The sequence below is a fragment of the Beta vulgaris genome, chromosome 4, assembly GCF_026745355.1.
Source record: "Beta vulgaris subsp. vulgaris cultivar EL10 chromosome 4, EL10.2, whole genome shotgun sequence".
In the NCBI taxonomy this organism is placed as follows: Eukaryota; Viridiplantae; Streptophyta; class Magnoliopsida; order Caryophyllales; family Amaranthaceae; genus Beta; species Beta vulgaris.
The window spans coordinates 11,236,686-11,258,932 of record NC_079205.1 but is presented as its reverse complement, the minus strand read 5'-3'; the positions used below and the strand labels follow the sequence as shown (position 1 = coordinate 11,258,932).

Sequence of the window (22,247 nt, the reverse complement as noted above, 5' to 3'; positions counted from 1 at the left end):
AGTCCGAAAGAACAGGGTCATATCATAGATTTGCATATGACTTTAAAGTAATGAAATTTATAATCTTCTCCGTGGAAAAAAACCCCAACACTTAATTTGTGGTAGTCATATTCTTCATTTGCCTAGTAGAACTCTAGGATGCACAAATGGTCAATCTCAAATATATAGATCAAGAGTTGAATCGAATCGATATTAACATATTAAGGTGTTTTTAAACAAGTAACGGTGTCATATCACACGTGGCACTCTTTCTAAAGGCATTTTACTCCATGTAATGGACATACAATTTAAAAAATTAGAAATTGCATAGTATAAGGTTCAATCCCGTGACTTCAAATTCATATCATAAATTCTTAACCACTAGACCAAATGTTATTTAGTGTACTATCATTTTAAAATAAAATAATAATAAATGAAAATTATAATTACTCGGGACATAGTCATGAGGTAAAAGCTAGTTCATACTGTATTTAAATAGGGAAAGAAATAAATTAAAAGCTAATAATAAATTCGACCCATTATATTGATAGAAACATCATAGGCACAAAGGGCCATTACATAGCAGTGAAAGTAACAAATTATTTTAGCAATTTCTCTTATACAATGATGTATAAGTTAGTACATAATAAAAGTAGATTAATTAAAAGCTGATCATATTAAAGAGATAATATGATGAGGCTTTATAGATAATAAGCGCGCTCAGTGAGAGCAGCAGGTGCAGCTGGTGCATGCACAGCCGCTGCCGCACTTGCAGTTGTCACAGTTTCCGCCTTCTTCCATCACCATGCCATCAAAGTTGCTGCAATATCACACCCAAAAGAGAAACAAGTTAAGAAAATAAACTCAATTTATAATTTTTGCTCTATAATTATAAGTAATCTTATCTTTACACCTTCATAAATCATAATGATATCAATTAAGAAGATTAGTCATATTTGTGGAACTTACTTGTTTTCATTCTCAATGATGTCAAATCCATACTGGTTTCCCTTCTTCCTGCAAGAGTGCAAAGTTGGCTAATATTATTAATCAAAATATACTATAAAATGCATAAGGTAAATTTGGTTTTGGTACAGGTTATTTTGGCTCACTCGTCTTTTAGTTACTACATGATTTTTAATTTTATTTTTGTTGGGTCTAAGATCAAACAACTATGTTCAAGACTAAAATTTTGGACGTAAATTCAATTTGGGATAATGTTTGATTTGGTACAACTACAACTGCTACTCTTGCTAATCTCCTAAATATATCAAGTGAAACATATCTCAAATGCGATTGTATATTCAACAATAACAACTGTACATATATGATATATATGTGCACTTTTGAATATTAAAGTTTTTAACGATATCATAAACTGAATATTCAGTTTTTCCAATTGCATGTTAGATATACGAAAATGTCACTTGATTCGCAAACTTGTTTATCTCTAACACTTAACAGTAAGTAGGAGTTTCTCGTACAGTTTCATGATTAAATATTGTACTGCTTATCGTTATGATAGACCGCCACAACATGTGAGTTGTTACAACATAAATTATGCACATGTTATCAACTAGGAGTACAGAGTTTAGGCTTAATTATATACATGCATAAATTATAAATTGGAAAGTGAAGAATAATTGATTAATGGGACTTACACACACTGGCTTTGGTCAGCACAGTTGCAGTTTCCACAGCCTCCAGACATAGTGATTGATGAGTAGTGAATGAGAGAAAATGGATATTAAAGTATGAAGTTTAGAGATTTTGAGCTTTGCAAGTTATGATTTTGAAGTAATGAAATATGGCATGCTATTTATAGATGATTGAGGAAGAGCTAAAGTACAAATTAAGTAACAGAAGTAGCTTAGCTTTTGTTATTAGAGTGGACCCAAGGGAATACAAGCAAATGCAAATGGGCCTCTCTTTGTAAATCGAATCTTTTGACGAATTTTCAAGTGCCAAGAGGGTCCTCAACTCCTATCCTCCCTCCATTTTGAACCTTTTCCCTACTTTTCCCTTTTTCTATAATGATTTAATACATCTCTCTCTTTTTTTATACTAAATCTAATGCAATAATGCAATACTTGATATGAATAGAGGAATTGAGGTTGGTTTAAGTGATGATTTTTTTCATTTTTTCTAGCAAGATTTAGGGTTGAATTCCTACCCCAAGTATTTGCTTGGGATTTCAGGGGGTGGAGGGTTGGAAGTGTCTGGCTTGTAATGGGCTTTTGGACGGTGCCTTGTGGGAGGGTAGTCCAGAAGAATTCTTCTTACCAATTTTTTCAAAAAATAAGTACTTGATATGAATAGTATTTATTTTATTAATTACTTGCTTCCTTCATTTGTTTTTAATTGTTATATATTTCTTTATTTATCTAAGTACAGTTAAAGAGTTATAAAAATTTAATATTTTGAAACTCCCCGACAGGTTATCACAACAAACTAGTTAAAACCCAAATTTTATCCTATGCTGCAAGAGTACAAGATGATTTTTTCAGTGTATTTTTATTTATTTATTTTGATACGGAGAACAAGCTTAGACTAACACTCTAATCTGGAGGCCAGCCTAAAACATCCTTTCGGATGATAAGGGAGAAATCCCTACAATAAGGAGGAAACCAATATAACAGGGAAGGGTAGTCATGTGCCTTCCTAGCCATACCGAAATCCTTTCAGTGTACTTTTATGTTTATTCTATTGTCATACTGAAATCTATGTATGTATAGTGCATTACAAAAATCTAACACTTCCACACCCTCTGTACCAAAGTAAATGTAATAGTTTGACGTTCACGCTTGTCAATGTACATATTTGATCATTAATATCTTTCATTATGTAGTGATTCAAAGATGTGAAAAGTAAATATTTTGATGAAATATAATATGAGCACAATCCAACAACATCTTACATACTAACATTTGTTTTAATATATTAGTAAGAAAATTATAGTATTAGGAAGGTATGTGAAATAGCATAAAAGTCAAAATTTTGTACTTAATATGGATGTAGGAATAATAGATAAGACCAAGGAAAAATAAGACTTAGTGCGAAATGAAATTTTAGAAACCCCATACCTTAAAGGTTTAGTGTACTGAGTTAAAATAGTTAGTTGACCAACCAAACACTTGATATGGATTTTATGCATTTCAAATCCACTAAATCTAGTGTAAAGAAAAATTAAGACTTGAAACAACATGCTTTATTTCATTTATTTCTTTACAAGATCAATCGTGGTCTAATAAAATTATTTAAATTTGAAATCAAATCCTAGAAATACAATAAATCCCCCTCCCCTAACTCTATTCAAGACAGGTGCACTAAAAACTCCAACTGATATCACTATGTTTAGAATAACAACGGGTGAGTGTCCCGAGTGAAGTCCCTGGTTGTTATTTTCTATAATTTTTTTTGTTAAGTAAGGAAAATTGACGTAATGACATGATAAGTAATTATATGATTTTTGAAAAATAAATTCCTAAAAATTCGTGGATGAAAGCAGTAGTTCAATTCTTTCTACAAGGAATTGGAGTAAGAGTTTATAAAAAGGTTAAGCATCTAACTACTTGTGCAAATCTTTTAATGAGATATAATTATAAGACCTTATAATATTTTATTTTGAAATACTAAACAATGGTGTTATGGTGAATTAATGGTTAAGCTATCATTTTTCGTTTCAGAGGTCACATGTTCGACACCTTGTACACATAATGTTCAAGACATAACTATCACGCCGGATCGATGTGATCGCTATGTTTAGAACACACCAACTGCACCAGATTGATATGATCAACTTGTTCTTCAATCTTGAGGTTTTGTGCGACATAAAGGAACTAAGAACAACCATATACAATCACAGAAGAGTTGGGTTTAGTAGTTCGATCTTGGACGTTTCAATTCTATTTAAAATAAAACATCTATTTATAGATGGAGATTATCAATTTGGCAGATTCAATCCTTGATTTATGATTCAATCTTACATCACATGGATTCTTCTTTTTCTTTTAAGGCGCCTTAGCTACGTTACATTTATCACACCGCATCTGGTTAATTAAGAATATGGCGAGATCCTTAAGCAGCAGATTAAATCTACCTCTTAAAATTCTTTCAAATAAAGCTGCTTGTAGATATGTGATACCACAGGGATAAGCTTTTGTTGTAATTAGGCAGTGTATTTAGGCTTTCTGGTTTTGATGTATTAGTGGCATCACTTAGCCCATTGTCGAGGTTCTGGTACATCACAATTCACAAGTCCCAATTACTTTCCCAAAAAAATGACGGAAAGTTCAATTAATTTCCCATGCTTCGAATGACCACGAAGCATATATATGTAGTAAAAGTATACCATTGTTACAAAATTCGACGGGTATAAGAATGTAAAACCATGACGTACAGATGAAAGTTATAAAACAAACAGGGAACACTCAAGATATGGAACAAGGGTTGCAAACGGGGTCATATACAATCTTCCGAAAAAAATCGATACATCGGTAAGGTTTGATACACTCCAGCTAAGACTACAAAATCATGGTTACACTACTAAGAGAAGTTTGAGCTCGAAGGATCATAAACAAAGGATGTAAGAATATGTATAAATATGAATCAGAGAACCTATCTGATAAAAACTCTTATCGACTTGAAAAACTGGTGTGAAAAATCACAGAGCTAGTTGTGAAGTAAGCAGTATACCAAAACTCAATACTGCATAATGAATCAGTACCGGACAAGATCCTGAAGACAGTCATAGAAGTGAGATATGTCGATCTTTTCTTTACCAGAGTAAATGGCTTCTGCTTTACCACCTTGATCTCCTTGAGCAGCCATCTCGATTAACATGTACACTTTCTTGATTGGCATCTACAAAGCAACAAAATAACATCAGCGATAACAAAATCATTAAGGCGTGAATATCTTCCAATACAAGCACCCTTGTACCATACCTAAACCTTTCCTTGATATCAATCCTAAGCTACTCTCTAATGTAAAATGAAGTCAAAGTATAGAGCAATAAGAGGAATGAAATGGAAAGGTAAAAAAACTTACATCATTTAATGCCTCAGCAGCAGAATCTATGTCATACTCTGAGAACACACCAAGTTGCTGCAACACCTAAAAACGACAAAAAGAGAACAGATAAAAACCCAAGCAGAAGGAGGAAAAAAAAGGATAGGTATACATGAAGATTGTAGTAAGTTCGCCTATTTGCTAACCTGGTAATTTCCCAATATCCTAAGATACTCTATAGCCCAACAACTACCACACAGATAACCAAGATAACATTTTTCAAAATCACAAAGGACATCTACAGAGCATTTGCACCAAATTGAAAGTTCCACCACACATTAGTCAGGAGAGGTGTATGATTGACAATAGATCATAAGAAAACCCTTCTCATTAGCTGTAAAACTATTATATGCTACAGGACCCAAACAAACACGAAAGTACTAAGGACTGTAGAAAACCATAATCATCATTACACGGAAGCCGCAAATCTATTTTAGATGTTGTTTAAACATGGAGATAGAGTAGTTTACCTTTCGAGCATCGTCAGTTTTCAGTGTCGGGACATTATAGGTCACCGAAAATGTATCGCGAATGCCAATCGAATCCAAGAAACCAACTTCACTCGTTGTCCCTAGCACAAGAAGTTTCTTTCCCTGAAGACAAAAACACATAAAGAATAAGATATGGCAATATGCACTCACATACAATAAGACGACTTCTTATGGGTTTAATGTTGGAGTTTCACCATGTCAGGCATGAAGCATTTAAGATTTAAGTCACTTACAAAGTGAATAATGTGTCAAGATTCCTCTTTTGGCATAATGTATATGGAGATAATTCTTTTAAAAGCCCCATGTCCAAGTCTATTTAAGGCATCTTTTCAAGCGAGGTACATGCACAACTATGTTCCTTGAACAGAAGTCATATGCACTGCAATTGTTCCAAATGACTAACCAGAGAAAACTATCCTTGCTTAGAGCTAGTCTCTTTCAACACTAAATGTAGACCCTAGACGTGGTGATGATATATATGATATGCTGAATGACAACAACGATGCTTCCTCATTGTAATCTGATTGCCCTCCACAAATTATAATGGAGTCTGAAAGCTCCTCTTGAAGTTGGCTACTTCACTTGAAGCAATTACGGGGAAGATCCTTAGGGAAGAAGTTGCAAAATTTCGGTCTACCAAGTAAGGCAAGCAAGCACACCAGGCACGACCCCCCCGGCCCCCCCCCCCCTTACTTTTCTTCCCTCTGACGTTCTCCTTATGGCATTTGAGCTTTTCTTTATTTTAGAGGTATAAAGAACAACTATATTTGGGTAGCACAAAAGATAAAGATAAAGGAAAAGTAGACTAGCGAAGTATGGAAGTTGGTTCCCTTCAATATTCAGTCTTGCCATGGAAAGGAGGCACAAGCTAAACCTTGGCATCACTTTTTCAAGTGAAGTTTCCAAGCTATCTTTCATAACACTATTGTTTGATTGGAGCGAAGTACTCCGTATTGAAGCAATTTTTGTTAATTCATGAAGATCATGTGAGTCATTGTCGTCAGTAATTTCTATCTCCATGCTATATGGTTGGTGTCCCTTTTAGATGGAAGCGGGTTGTTATTTTTGTGTCCAACTCTAGTTGTGTGAATAAGTGAAACCTAAAGTACTCCTTATACGTACTTTCTCCCGAATCTTTCCAGCTGTCTTCGGGAGAAGCCAGAGATATACCATTCTTCAAGAGAACTCAAGGCTGCAGCTTATATGCAAGATTCCCTTTTAGCTTTGTTGAGCCAAAAACTGCTTACCAAATCTCACCCCTCCCTCCCAGACAAAACATCCATCCACTCGCCTGTTCTCTATCACCCTCGATTTCGTTCCTCTCCATATACATGGCCTCCCAAAATACCCAGGAAATATGCAAAGGCTAGACAAAATGCTTTCGCCTTCAGAGGACAATTAGATCTAGTTTCTTTCTATTGTGAGATAAAGATAATTTTTCTACTTCCTCTCTCGGATTAAAATTGAGAACATGAACCTTGAACCATTTATTCTTGTGGCTTGAGCAGTGAGATCCCTCATTAATAAATTGGGATCATTTTTTTGAATAAAATTGTATTTTACTGGCAAACAAAAAGATGAACAGGAACACAAGCTAGAAACCTTGCACTGAAGCAGAGATAAGCAACGTGCAGTATTGTACATATTTTTTAAAAAATAAGAATTTCTCTAAAGGGACCAATTCTTAAAGCATGTAATTTCATGAGACACACCAGTGGAGGAAGTCGTTTCAAGAGGACCATCAACGTCTGTGAGATGATATTTGAAAACCGAGGGCCAATAGCCACATACTCTACGAGCCTGCAGGATAATAATTGAGCTAATAATGTATATCCAAGAAAAGCAAAATTAAATGAAAACATAATAAGAAGTAATCACCTTTCAATATCATCAAGTATAATTACACTCAACGGTGACCTATAAGCATCCTCAAAGACCTACATATAAAAAGGGTTTATACTCAAATTGTCAGCAATCACAGTACTTTGTGAATTGTGAGTATACAAAAATACTAAGGACACATGAAGGGGAAAAGAAGCATGGTATGCAATCAACGGCACATGCCTAATGTGGTTGTGTACTTGTACATGCATATCAAGAAGAAGTATAGAACAAATATGTTGTGACAAATAGAAAATGTAATTTATGAATATAATAACTATGATACAATTTCACAAAAAGTCACAACAAAAGAAAGAGTAGTAATAATAAACCTTGACAATATGTGCACATTTAGTACTCTCACTGAGACCAATCATGGATTCCGCTGAAACCTACACAACAATTACAGAAGCACAAATACAATCTGTTTCAGTCATGGATCTTGGAAGTTGCATGATTAAACCAGCAAGCTAGAAACTTACAATCTTCACATATGGAAAATCACTACAAATACCAACTGTAGCAGCCATTGCAGTCTTCCCGCTAAGGAAAAATAAGGAAACAATTAATTAAGCAAAAAAAAAAGCAAATCAAGGAGCAAAGGCAAGAAAATTTATACATATTACCTGCCACTTGGACCTTCCAGAAGACAAGTCAGGAGTGGGCTTCCTTTGCTGTGTTTGACTTGTTCTGCTAGTAGCATAGTGCGTTGCTGGATGTGCTCGTGGCGTACACCACAGTCCACCATGCCATTTAGCCTACAAAGTTTAGGAGGCATGATATAATAACTCAAAGAAGATAGGATCTACTCAAACTAATAGAAAGCATGATTATTACAACAAAAAATCGCGTCTTCTAATATACCAGACAGAAACAACATATAAGCCAAAGATAGATAACAAATAAAAAATAGCATATGATGGCACAGTACAGCCCTTACTCTCCTACCTGCATCGTTCAAGATCACTAGTGGATGCTCCAAATGCTGGTTTAACTTCATCAATAGCTTCCAAAAAGTCATTCATCGTAACTTTTATGTTCTCCTCATCCACTGGCTTATTAAGATCATCCATGTTTAACTGCCGGTTCAAAGCATATGATACAGCACTCTTTACAACACCTTCAAGCTCTGCTCCACTGTAATTCTTTGTTCTAGCAGCTGCATTAATGTAGACAAGTGTTAATGCCCTTAGATTATTAAAAGAATCATTATGCAAGGTCTCTTCCAGCATGTCTTATTACACAGCACTGGATTCACCATATGGCAAACCAAAAAAAACAGAGCTTGTGGGTAATATTTATTTTTTCATTCATTTTTCCCATTCCCACCTTTTGAAACTTAAAAGGCCCATTGAAAGAATCCACGAGCTTAATAAACCATCCTAACTTGCAACATCGTACTTTTACATAAATCAACATGAAGGGAAAAAATGACGTCACAAGCATATTCACACCCCAACCACATACCCAGTTCAGCCAAATTGATATCTGGTGCAAGAAAAGAATTTTCTTTCATCTTGGTTGTATGTATTTCAAGAATCTGCAGACGACCAGCTTCATCGGGGAGGCTTATCTCCACCTGAACCTCTAAACGTCCAGGCCTGTCCAGAGAAAATTATCACCATGACTATTCAATAGTTCCTAAATGGACTTCAAAAAAACAGAAGCGCCTTTAGTATAGCAGCACACAGCTCACCTCAAAAGTGCTTCATCAAGCAAATCTTTTCTGTTAGTCATCCCAATCAACAGAACATTATTAAGGGCCTCCACCCCATCAATCTAAAAAAGCAAGAAGCTGTTCTGTGAATAACATATATTATCATACATAGACAGACAGCCAATCTTCAACCTACCTTTGTTAAAAGCTGATTGACGATGCTATCGTGAACACCTGTACCATCTCTAGTAGAACCTCTTGACTGCATTATCACAGAAAATATCATATCATGCACTGATCAAGGTATATAAGAAAAGAACAGCCAAATTTCCACAGCTCTTTCCAATCTACAGTGGCTAATCTACTTTCCATTTTGGTAAGTCCCAATTCAATATCCTAAATAATCTTTTAAAACACTTAACCAATTTTTTTAACAGTCCACACGGCACTTGTACTATGTATCAAACCCCCCCCCCCCCATTAACTTGCTCATTTATTGAACCAGCATAAGAAAGAAGTCCACTAGGATAATATCAGATATTCAGATCGCAAGAATATGTGTTAACATGGAATTATGAAGAGGCATATACAAACCAACTAGAGAAGTATAACAGTATGGACAGCAATAATTCTGTGAAAAGCTATTGTCAGTATTACACAAGAGATATCCAATAGCCAATTGAACTTTATACACAGGAGTAGTAACATCAACAAGTTACGTAAGAGAGGACATCTAAAATACACAAAGCTGTGTAAGCGTACAAGCATGCACATCAGTGTAGCCAGGAAAAAAAACAGTTAACATTTGAACGAACGCTGAGGTGTTAAATTTCTACAACAAAAACAAAGAACTACGAAGATCTATCATTGCACTAAATGTCTTACCTTACAAATAGCATCTACTTCATCAAAGATGATAACATGCAAGTCACTTTGATCTCCTGAAAGACACAGATAAAAATAATTAAGCAATAAAAAAAAATTACTGTACAACTAATAAATTACATCAGTTCCTTTGTGATCACTGAAGATCAAGCCCCGGCGCAACTCCAAAAGACTCCAGCTAAACGTAAAGCATATACACGTTACCTCGAGTTCTCTGGTCATGCTCAGCATCAGCAAATAAATCCCTGATATTCTTCTCAGTCTCACCAACAAACTTGCTCAACACTTCTGGCCCGTTGACAATCTGAGAGAAAGGAAACAGATGAGTCAATATCTACCACAGTAGGAAAAAGGTATGGTTCCTCAGAATAAAGAGATACCACATCGGTTACTACTTATAGTTACACAAAGATGAATTGAGCATATTTTATTTGATATAAAGCAATGGCGCAAAGACAAAACATCATTTAGGAAGCCGATTACAACTCATTACCCATGAGCAACAAGTATTCAACAAATCAATAAACAACAGGCATAAGAAGATGTAGCAAACTCCACCAAATCTAAAATTCAGCTTTTCTCTCCATAAAAAGTAAAGAATTCAGATCCTAAAGTTAAACAGAAATTCAGTCGTGTGTCAAAATTGGGGTTTTTCTTGTATTTGAACCTATATCAATTATTCGCTCAAAATCTCAACAGCCACTCTCCCCCAAAATAAAAGAAGAAGAAAAAGAAAACATCAAAATTCAAATCCATATCAATCCTAGTGAGTAGTAATCTGGATCTCTTAACTAAGTGCACCTCCTTTGAGAAGAGAACCAACCCATTGTCCTTGCGCAACAGATTAACTTCCACAAGAAGAACCTCAATATTAACACGTGGGTTGGGTGTAAAAATCTCAAACTATCAATGAAAAGCCAAATTCACAAAAAAGGGAGGGAAATGAAAGGGCTTGAACTTTGGTGCTTTGTTCCAAGATTGAAACATAACTTTGATCGTTCTGTTGCCAGTCACTGGGTGATGACAGATCTGGCCATGAAATGTCACAAGTATTCTCCTTTTTTTAGTGTGCATACATCTCTGCCCCTTTCATTTCCTTTTTAGTTCTTTTGTCGCTTGTTTTTTCTTTACAAGCAAGTACAAGTATTTTATTGTTCGTTTAAATAGTGTTATATATGCATATATATTCAAGTTTATAATATCTAAATAACTGACAGGCCATTGCTTATAGGGCTCCCGCCCAAACAGCCCAGTTCGACAGTGCACGTGTGAGAAAGCTGGTAGTCTCTTACTCTCTTCTACGATTAATATAAATTGATTATTCATTATGTCTAGCAAGCTGCCCATCCCCAAAATGCAAGTTCGGCTAAACTCTAAATCATGGCTGCAGCAATTCATCCATTCTCACTTTGTTATTTTTGTCTGCATGTTATCGTCCAATTAGCTTAACCACAAACAGATTGGCTCACAAAAAAACAAAAACAAGAATAGTCAATAATCAATTAGTTTATACATAAAGAGAATTGTAAAATTATTTGGTTGACAAAAATACCAAGTCCCCCAAGATTAACTTAAAATTCTACTTACTAAGTCAACCAGCAGCATTTGCCACTTCTCGAGAAATAAAATTGCAAAATTATGTGAAGTGTAACTTCCAATGTCCAACCAACCCCTAATTAAGGATGGTACACAAGATCAGTTAGGAACTATGAACAAGATTGTCCATTCGCTTAAAACCATCCAACGGCAAAGCATAATGCAAAACAGGCACTAATGCCTGATGACCAACCCAAATATGTGAGCAGATACAAACTACAGATATATTTTTCTCAAAGAATTGTGAAAAAAAAATTGAAATGAAAATAATCATTTGTATTTTGAAGCTGCCAGAATCTTTCATCCGCTGGTATACAGCCAACCAATAGAGTAACAGACATACCTTTGGATCCTTTCCATTTAACATTTTTCCTATCTGGCGTGCCATCAGAGTCTTGCCAGTACCAGGAGGACCATAAAGAAGCATTCCTTTAACATGCTTGATACCCAATCTACAGTAGTCAACGCAAAATGATATCAGCGATTCGTAAAATCAATATATCTAACTCACCCCAACTAAAGCTTAAAAATTACTTGCTAGTGACATGGGGAGGGAAAACCCTGGAGGCAAAAGCTCTTCGAAATATATCTGCAAACTCGTCACCCAAACCACCTATACCAAGTGCCTTCAAATTGAATTCCTTTTGTCTAAAAAGGTTGCTGCTAGCTGATTCACGCTGATTGATTATCTGAAGAGGAAAATAATGTACAATCATTTATCCAACAATGTCAATGATCGTGGAATACCACAATCTCAAAATATTCTCAACTTGAGTACAGACAGCAATAACTTGATTAGGAGCCAAATTCTAGCAATATATGTTCAAGCACAAGTATGGAGACCTTACTTTTATTCCACTGCCACCTGCAGCCTCAAAGATAACATATGTGTCTGCTGACAACAATCCTCTTTCACTATCTGACTTTTCTTGTCCCTCGATGACAGCCTGGTTGACTGTGAAAAGAAAGTTATTGCCGAGGTACTCAAAGGTTACCTTTTGGCCTACTGTCAAGACCTGCAGAAAGTAAGTCATTCGGCAAAACTTAAGAGGTGCATTGCACAAGAAGATAACATATACAATCTTCACTTTAACTACACTTTTCCCAATACCCAAAGAAGAATCGTATCAGCATTTCTTCATAAGACATCATCAATAATTATTAAACCCTGACTCTCATTTTGTTTGCATTTGTTTGACAAAACACAAAGATTAAGAATTTAGCCAATAAAAGCATACATATTTTACTGAAGTGTTCCAAATTAATAAGTTATTGTCTTAAACTAAGAGCCCAGTTTCACTAGCAAACTATATGCCCATATGATATCATGCCTTGGTCTTGATATACATGTCAAATAAAGTGGACAGAAGAAGTACGACTTACACTCTCTGCAAGAAGCAAAATGTAAAACATAGTATTGCGGTAGTTTGATAAAGAAAAACGCGGCTTACAAATATTTGCCATGGATATTCCATCTTACAGCTGTAAAAATAAACTGCTATGGTTGTACAGTGCTGATGATAATCATTCAACTAAAACAGGATATTGCAGTCTATCCTTCAATAATCATGAACCTCTGGAGTAAAGAGAATAGAAGGTTATGGTCAAACTTTTGAAGGCTGGACATGTTGCCAAACGGAAAAAGTTGCGCTAGATTGATGCATAACACACTTGCTTTGGAAAATAAACCAATCTAGAACATAGTTTGAAAATACGGTTTTGGTCACGGTCGCGGTCGTGGTAACGATCACGGTGATGTGGGAACGGGGATGATGCGGTTGTCTTACCGCTGAATTTCGGCTTAAACCATGAAATATCCCTAAAACCCGCCTAGAATGCGGGTTTTTTTACACCATTACGATGCGAGTCATATCAGTTCGGTAGAATTGAAAATCTTTACAACACGGGCGATACGATACAATACGATGCGGCCTTGTTTTGACACCATGAACTAGAAGGAAGACCATAGAAAATGCCCTATGTTCTTTTCACAATTAATGAGGAAAGCTAAGATCATCTATTCAAGAATCGTCTTATAGGGAAGCACGTTTGGCACGCGGGAAGTTTGGGACTGTTACAGGTATGGCAAAATTTCATTGCTTTACGCAAATGGAAAATGTGAGACTTTCAGACCCACCTTTGGCAGGCAAATAAGTTAGAGCCATCAAAGAGTGAAATAACTTGTGGCAAATTTGGTACAAGTGTTACCAGAAATGCAGGTCAAACCCCCATTCCACAAACCGGATAGCGCTTTCCTAGATGAAACATGACGCAATTTGTTGGATGCAACCTGGTTCATCAGACCCGCTGTTTCGAGAGAAAAGACTGCAGTTCCTTAAGTTTCCAACAGAAAAACGGGTTGCAAGAGACAAGGGGAGAGATAGAGAAAGGGGTTTGAGTTGTTAAGTGGAGTGTCTGCTACCTTTTCGGTTTCCTCTTATTTTGTAGATAAAGATCAATTCATTAAGGAATAGCATGTGGTTCTTTTATGGGCCAGATGCCCTCTTTATGTTTAATTTTCTCAAAAAGCATCTTAAGGGTGTCTTACAACTGTTTTTGATAAAGGTGTACTTCAAACTTGGGATATGTTGTAACTCGCACGACATTTACTTTAACCTGCCTAATATATGAAACTGTGTTCCAGTAAAGGTGTACCTGATTCAGCAAAGACAGTGTCCTGCATATCCGTTCTTGTACCCCGATTTGAACCGAATTACATACTGCATAACATTTGTTAATTATGACTTGAAATCTTGTGAATGGCATAAGGCTGACTTTGAATGCACATATCTCTTAATCTATAAATGGTTTTGATGTGATTCAAATTGGAGGTGATAGCTTGTTCAAAGAGCTTTCCAACGATAGGTCATATGCCCAATTTCGATGAGAAATGAGAAAGTTATGACTGTTTTACGAAAAAACTGACGAAGCTGTTTCGTCTCGGGCCCGACCGAGCGGATTTCGCCCTACCCGGTCGGGCAGTGCGCAGTTTTGTGCGCTAAACGCGGTTTTTCGATACTTTTTCGTTTTTGAGTTATCTTTTAGGGTTTGTACGGAGTTCCTTATGTTATAAAAGGGCTTCCTAGTGTTCATTATTATTAACACAACTTATGAAACACTTTTAGCCTCTAGATTTAGGACTCCTTGTATTATTCTCTCTGATTTTCTCCATTATAGTGAAGAAGCTCTAATCCCCCACCTGTGGATGTAGGTCAAATTTGACTGAACCACGTAAATCCTTGTGTTATTTGTTTGTTCATCTTTATTATTTTCTCACCCTTATTATTTTATTGATTTTCTGTTCCGCATTAATCAAACTACAACACCCTATTTCCTAACAACATTGTTGTGGACTGAAAAGGTGGGAATAGTCTTAAGGGGTGAATCAACCAATACAACCTAGTCCCAAGGTGTTTTATAAGAGGGATACAAATGCCATTCTGCAGATATATATAGAAATAAAGTGCCCAATGGAGAGAAATACTAGAACTCCGCAGCGATGAAGACGAGAGGCAATGTGGCAGTGAGAACGTTGGGCAATTTCCGGCCTGATGTGCTTACTCTAAAGGGCAAGGTGACTCAAACTCTCCTTATCTAATTTAGACAATCAAGAATTCTATCTCAACTAGAACACAAATAAATTCCATAATTGGCCAAGTCTGACACTCAAATACAAGCCATTAAATCAGTTGGCTTCAGAATCTCAAGGAGGAAGACAAGAGGCAAAAAGGCACTGAAAGCATTGCAGTTTCCATCCTGACATGCTGGCTTCGAACAGCTAATTTGCTAGTATATGAGTCCATGTAATATAGCTAAAGGGGAGATTATAACGGCACCTAACCAAGGCCTCTAAAAATCTATTTGATCATTGACAGTTGTCTTCAAGGTGATAGCACTAGAGATGAGGAGGATGGATCGATGAAATACACATTTGTGATCTAGCCTTCTGTTTTATAAATATGGTAAAAGATAGTTACTAAGGCCTATCAGGTGGAAATAACCTAAATGAAGTCGACTTCAGTGTTTTATAGATTTAATTTCCTTTAATTTGTTTGACTAGTAGCAATTGGAAAAAGAAAGATAAAATAATGTCAAAACTATCAATCATTACTATGATATATCTATCGGAAAAGTCCAATATCTTAGTGTCCAGCTCCAACCGAAGCAGCACACAATATTCCAAGCATGCAAGTCGAAACTCCAAAATATCACACATTTAGTCACACATAAAGTAAGATAAAAGAAACAAAAAGAAAAAATAAAACAAAACTTGCCTGGTCAACAAGTCTCCTCTTGATTAGCTGAGCTACAATAACAGCATCAACCTGATAACAAAGTCATTTCAGCAATAGCTTCATAGAAAGAGATGTATGCCATCAGAAATCACTGTTGCTACAAACTAGAAGACAGGCAGAATCATCTAGAAGCATGAAAAGGGAAAGCATCAAGCTCAAAAGTAATCAAGTCTTAACACTAAACACTCCAGCAATAAAAACACAATAGAATTAATTACACTCTAACACATTTTTTTAACGGAGGGTAGCGCAAACAAACCTGTTCATCTCTTGCTTTTGCTCTTGACAAATAGTCCAGTTCAAGAGTAAGCACTGCAAGTTTGAAATTTTCAGGAGGTACAAATCTACAAACAAGAGACAAAAGTAAAGGCGTCAAGAGAAAAATTAAACATCATAAACATAAAATTATCAAGAAGTTAGACCAGCCAACCTTCTGACAGGAATGGAATCTCCAGTGGAAACCCTGAGATACTTGCGTTGGACAGCATTCAGACCTATGCTCCCATTGGGTACATCATCATGTGCAGTGCACAGGAATTAAGGAGACAACAAAGGTGACAGAATTTAAAAACACAAACTGATCTCCAAAGGCCCGAACTGAGAAACCAGGGTCATATATCAAGGATTTTTTGACCTGAAACTCAACTGATCCCAAGAACTAACCAAATATTACTCAACCGCACCCTAGCCAAGATTCGCAATATGTCCACTCGCAAATAATTCCCCTTACGCCATTTGTTGATGACACTAAATATCAATAATAGTAATGAAACTCATACGTAATTTGCCAAAAAAACTGTACTCAATACCATGGTAATGAAATCTCATCCCAAACATGTTACTTTCTTCGCATTTTCCATTCCCGTTTATACCACATCTAAAGTGGTAATAAATGGCAATGAGATTTTATAAATAAAGTCACAAATTTGGTAGTGGAGAAGCATGACCATGGACATTGAATAAACTTCAATACAGACACACCTAGCAATTCATTATCATTACCGCCATTTACTACCACCACCTAAATGAACTCTTAACATAATTAACTTCACAAGGATACTAACACCAGGACCGATCAAAACAACACGAACTCACATGATCAGAAGCAACATAATCTACACTTTCTAAAAACAATATTCCACACCAAAAATCAATCAACATAATACAATTCCTACATAAAAATCACAGTTATATAATCAACAGATTCAAATTTTTCAACTATCTAAAATCACAACAAGCATTATCCAATCAAATCAATGACATTAATAAAAATGACAATCTGAAAACAACATTGCAAAAAATTGAATAAAAATGTAGGAAAAAAAGGATATCCAACGGAAAGAACCCAGGAATCGCCGACATAAGCAAAGACTAAGCGTGATCCAGGCGCAGCAAGACGGCGAAGATCGACGAGAGAACAGTAAACGAAGTTAGTGGAGACGAGATCTCTGGCAGGTGTGTTGGTGACGATCATAGTATCATTCGCCATTGTTGCGAATTTACAGAGCTTGGAAGAGAGAGAAAGAGAGCTAGATTGTTGATTGAATTTTCAGAGTTCCGGGAATTTGTTATAGGGTTTTAAAATGAGAAACTCCGTTCCTTCGTTCCAAAGTAAAAAAGTGTCTCCGACAAGAAACTCTGAGATGAGATGAGATCATCGCCGTGGACTGGGGTTTGGAAGGAATTTTTATTATACATCCGGATGTGTCATGTTTATGATAAGGTTATTTTTTTTGCGCATTATTTATTTAAAACTTCCAAATGAGCATAATCATGTACTTTAATAGGTAAATTTCAAATGAGAAAAAAATAGTCTTGAGTGTATCATGTATCATGCACATGATAGACTCAGGTGTATGATTGATGCGCTCCGATTTATATGAGGAGATTGTATTGTATTAGGATAAAAATGTTTATGGATGGGTAAAAATAGACTTATGGGAGGAATTTTAACAACCTATTCGATTACTCTCTCCTTTTTAAAAAAAAAAAATTTACGGACTCTTTTTAAAAAAATGGTTACGCTTCAATTTATTCAGAATCACGAAAATTGAGCCAAAATTAAAGAAGAAGTACAAAAAAAGAATGTTTGATTTTGGAAAAATGCAAAAGAAGCATTAAAATATTATAAAGTACGTAGAAGGTTTTTGGTGGATTATTAAAATGGGTGGTGAGGTATATCCGTATATGAGGTAGAAAAGTGAAAAAAAGTTGATGTCATTGGTTACCATATAAGGATAAAGTGAAAGTGTAACAATTAGGAAAAAAACGGATAAAAAAGGAAAGGGTAACAAGTTAAAAGACGGAGAGAGTACAAGACATAGTAGTTGTGGTCGTACTTTGTGATCCTATATAGCGTTTGTGCAATTACGATAATTGAATAACATATTTGTTGAGTCATGAACAAAATTTAGCTAGTTAAAATTTAGACAAATAGTTTCACTCGACAATCGAGTCCAAATGTTTGCTTTAGTTGGCAAAAAGAATGTAGTAACTATATGGATAACCTTATTATGTATGTCATTTTTAATAACCTCACTTCACAATTAGTAATTCTCTTCAAGGTTATTGTAGATAACTTTTCGAAGAGCTTTTGAAGTTCAAGGTTATATTATTCAATAAATACACATCATGATAAGCTATCAGTTCAAGTGGAGGAAATGATTGAATATTGCCCATCTTATTCATTTTGTTATAGTTGTTTGCTTCATTTCATAGCCAAAAAAAAGAGAGTTTTGTTTGGTTCATGTCCAAAAAGAAATGGAAAAGCATAAGTAAGAGAATGAATTTATGATGTAATTCAATTTTATGGCGACAAACCTGATGGTATCACATGATTCCATGATTGTGGGTAACAAGGTGTTGATTGGTGATAATTGAGAAGTGAAATTCTATAGTGGTCATATATAATAAATTAACATGACAATTAGAAATATTGTGATTCGTAGTCATCTTAGATTTAAAAATGTGGGACTCGAATCATCTTAAACCACTAGATTTTCATGGTAATATTTATTCTAACCACCATACAAATGTTCATTCAAAAGACTTTTTAGCTTGTTATTTGTCACTTTTGTTGAGGCGATGGTACTATAAGTATTTGTTTGTGGAAAATCTCTATTATATAAGTGAAGAGGGGAGGCATGGTGTAATATTTTAAAAATTAATTTTGCTTGAATTAAATAATTATAATTGGTGGTTAATTTTTTTTAATTATAATAATGTGACTAGAATTTATTGCTCTACATCCAAGTAATGATAAAAGATATTTAGTTTTATTAAATAAATATATTATTCATGAATTACAAGAGTTGCAAATAATAACAAGTGAATATTAAATTAAAATAATTATAAATTATAAATCAAACTAATACTTCTAAGTAGTAGCAAGTGATGGATTAAAATAATAAGAGGGAAAGAAAGAAAGAATAAAAAAAATAAGAAACATTAACTTGAATTTCCCATTCATGCATTCTCCTCCTCTTTCCCAAAATAATGGAACCCATTAATTTTTCCAACTACTCCTTCTCACTCACACAAACAATGGAGATCATCAGAAATTTTGTGTGCACCGAAAAATTTGTCACCATCATCCCAGTTCCTTCATTTATCAAACCAACAATTGCTCCAAAGTTCCACAGCACCATATCAACACCAAATCTTCCAAAATCCTCTCCCAAAATCCATATTTTTTTTTTACCATTTCATCTACTCAATTCATAAAAATTAGAGCTCTTAGGATTCTCAACAATGACTATAAATAGCCATGTTTACTCCCTCAAATCACCACCGACTCATCAGTTCCACTTCCCTCAAAAATCCCTTGAATTAAAGTAACGTCCACTACTAAACCTATCACTCCCCTTCCAGCGATGTTTAATGATGCTTTTGTATAATGTTTATGTTGTGCTATTTATAGTGTGCAGGGTATGAACAATTTTATTATGCAAATGATGTTCACAAGAAATATGATTTACGTATATTTCTGTGAATGATTTGATATAACGATTATGCAATGACTTTGATATGATTTCTGAAAAGTACTTAAAAAACATGAAACATGATAAATGGAAGTGAAAGATGGTGAATTGCAATACTATGTTTTCTAGGTCGTACACATGTCGTTTTTTTATCTGGCAACAACACCACCTTCTGATGGGGGACAATGTCCTCGGTGGCACCCGCATTATGGTATTATATGCCATTTTCTGATGGGGGGACAAATGTCCTCGATGATTTTGCCTTCTGTGACAATGATCTATGGCATTATATGTCACCTTTTGATGGAGGATGAATGTCCTCGGTGACTTTGCCTTTTGTTATGTTCTATGGCATTATATTTATGATGGAGGACTTGTGTCCTCGGTGGCTATGCCTTCTGTTGTACTCGTCAAGTAACCAAAGAAAGTTTTTCTAATAATAAAATGTGATAATGGAGTCTATATTAATGAATGACAATGTGAATGATACGTTTATGAAATGAATTGACTATATTATCTCCTCTAAGTTTGCAAATAAAATAAATTGAAATAAATTTACGATGTTAGAGTAGTATGTTACTAAGTCTCATCTCATGACGTTTTGTTTTTCTGTTTTAGATATGCATATGCAGATGGGGTGACGTAGCAATGAGGAATATTTTACTTTAATTCATGTAACTATGACCGTTATGTAATCTAAGTTTACGAACACTAATTTACGCAACTTTAGTTATCCTTAAGTTAACTACATGTTTCTAAAATTACTATAGCTTTTATAAAAGGTTTAGTGTAATAGCCCGCTCTTCCGAGCTGCTAACGGAAACACACTCAACATCCATAAACAACAATTAAATCTTAATTAAATTACTTCGCAGAGGAAAAATATCCTTAAATACACAAATATCTCGACTAAATTCCCAAATATTATTATATACAATGAAAATATCTTTGACAACTATTCTTAAATCAACTATCTAAAATACAAACTCACATCCTTAATCTAGGACGACATCATAATATTGCTCCACTTTCAATTCCGAGCTTACAATACCAAACCTGCAAATTCAGAGAAGAAATACAAAACAAACAAAATTCCAAAATGAGTGGAAAACTCGTAACCTTTACTTCAGCCCATTATAAATATTTTATTTCTCAAATCATTTCTTTCCTTAGAACGCTGGCACAGCTCACTTTGTTAAACAAATCAGTGGCAAGTACATGATTCGGATAATCGCTACCTTCAAAGTTTGTTATAGAGCACAGCAATACTACCCTCAAGGTTCGCTATGGAGCGTAGTCGACCATATCAAGTCAAAAGAATAACCATCCTCCACCCATACCTTGCCCACTTTCTAATTTCAGTTCATAAACTAAGCCAGCAAAACAATCGTGTATTCATATTATCCAATAACTTTTCCACGATCAACACATTCACAACTATGGCCATAATACGAACTTAAATATCAAAAACAGAATAAAGATCCACACAGAATGGCATGAGTAAATTATTTTACTGAACATAAAAGTTACTTGAACGCATTCCAATTCCAACAACAAAATTCCTTCATAACTCCGAATGATACTCCACTCCAAATCATCTTCCAATAATCACCTCATAACATTAACAATAATCAACAACTATTCTCAAACTAATTTAAACTAGAAAACATAATCATAACCAATTCCCAATATAGAAATTATCTACTTTAACACTCTCTTAATTCTCACTTCGTAACTATAACTCTAAATCATCTGAACCGTCTTAATTCAACTAACAACTTTACTAAACAAGCAAGCAACTTATAATTTCAATTATATGAAAACAAGACAAAACTTAATTAAACCATTATCCATTAAGAAATTAAAACCTTACTGAGGTTGTTTCTTCGATCAAAACACACACCACAACCACTAAGAGTAGCAACGACAACAACGGACAACAATGACAACAACGACAATATCAACAACAACCCAACAACAACCACTACAACGGATCATCAACAACAACGCATCATCCCCACAACTACAACATCAACAATATAACAACATAACGACAACAACCCTTCAAGAACAACATCAACGACCATAAAACGATAGTAGCAATAGCACGGCACGACGGCGTTTCGGTAGTGCAAAACCGCACCATAGCAACCCATAATCCTGAAACAAGGATAGTAAGAGAGAAATAGATAATACTTCATTATATAGGTAAATGCAAACTATTGAGTGTTTATTATAATTGTTATTTGCTGGTTATTAATCAAATTATATCCATTTGTTACAATGATATCCCATCTTTTACTCGAAAATCCTTGTGAATAGTTGTTTTGATCGAGTCTATTTTCTTGAGAGTAACAAAATGATTTTCAGATAATTTTGTGATTGTAGTGTACAACATATAGAGTAAGAGGAA

At 35.0% G+C, this 22,247-nt stretch overlaps 1 protein-coding gene and 1 long non-coding RNA gene across 2 annotated transcripts; both read right to left on the bottom strand.

Annotated features, from left to right (window-relative positions):
- Window positions 1–499: 499 nt before the first annotated feature.
- On the bottom strand, window positions 500–1,800 carry LOC104907720 (uncharacterized). Its single transcript, XR_792073.4, has 3 exons — window positions 1,641–1,800; window positions 949–996; window positions 500–799 (listed from the first exon to the last, which is right to left on the bottom strand). It is a non-coding gene; the product is annotated as an uncharacterized LOC104907720 (long non-coding RNA).
- Window positions 1,801–4,417: 2,617 nt separating this feature from the next.
- On the bottom strand, window positions 4,418–17,401 carry LOC104907721 (vesicle-fusing ATPase). Its single transcript, XM_010696690.4, has 21 exons — window positions 17,186–17,401; window positions 16,285–16,380; window positions 16,114–16,198; window positions 15,834–15,884; window positions 12,408–12,575; window positions 12,094–12,248; window positions 11,903–12,011; window positions 10,168–10,267; window positions 9,964–10,019; window positions 9,275–9,340; window positions 9,118–9,200; window positions 8,889–9,022; window positions 8,370–8,580; window positions 8,048–8,179; window positions 7,904–7,964; window positions 7,754–7,813; window positions 7,419–7,477; window positions 7,253–7,340; window positions 5,520–5,642; window positions 5,029–5,094; window positions 4,418–4,842 (listed from the first exon to the last, which is right to left on the bottom strand). Exons 1-21 carry the CDS (start codon window positions 17,341–17,343, stop codon window positions 4,699–4,701), a joined length of 2,205 nt encoding a protein of 734 aa, XP_010694992.1. The 5' UTR covers window positions 17,344–17,401; the 3' UTR covers window positions 4,418–4,698.
- Between the last annotated feature and the right edge of the window lie 4,846 nt (window positions 17,402–22,247).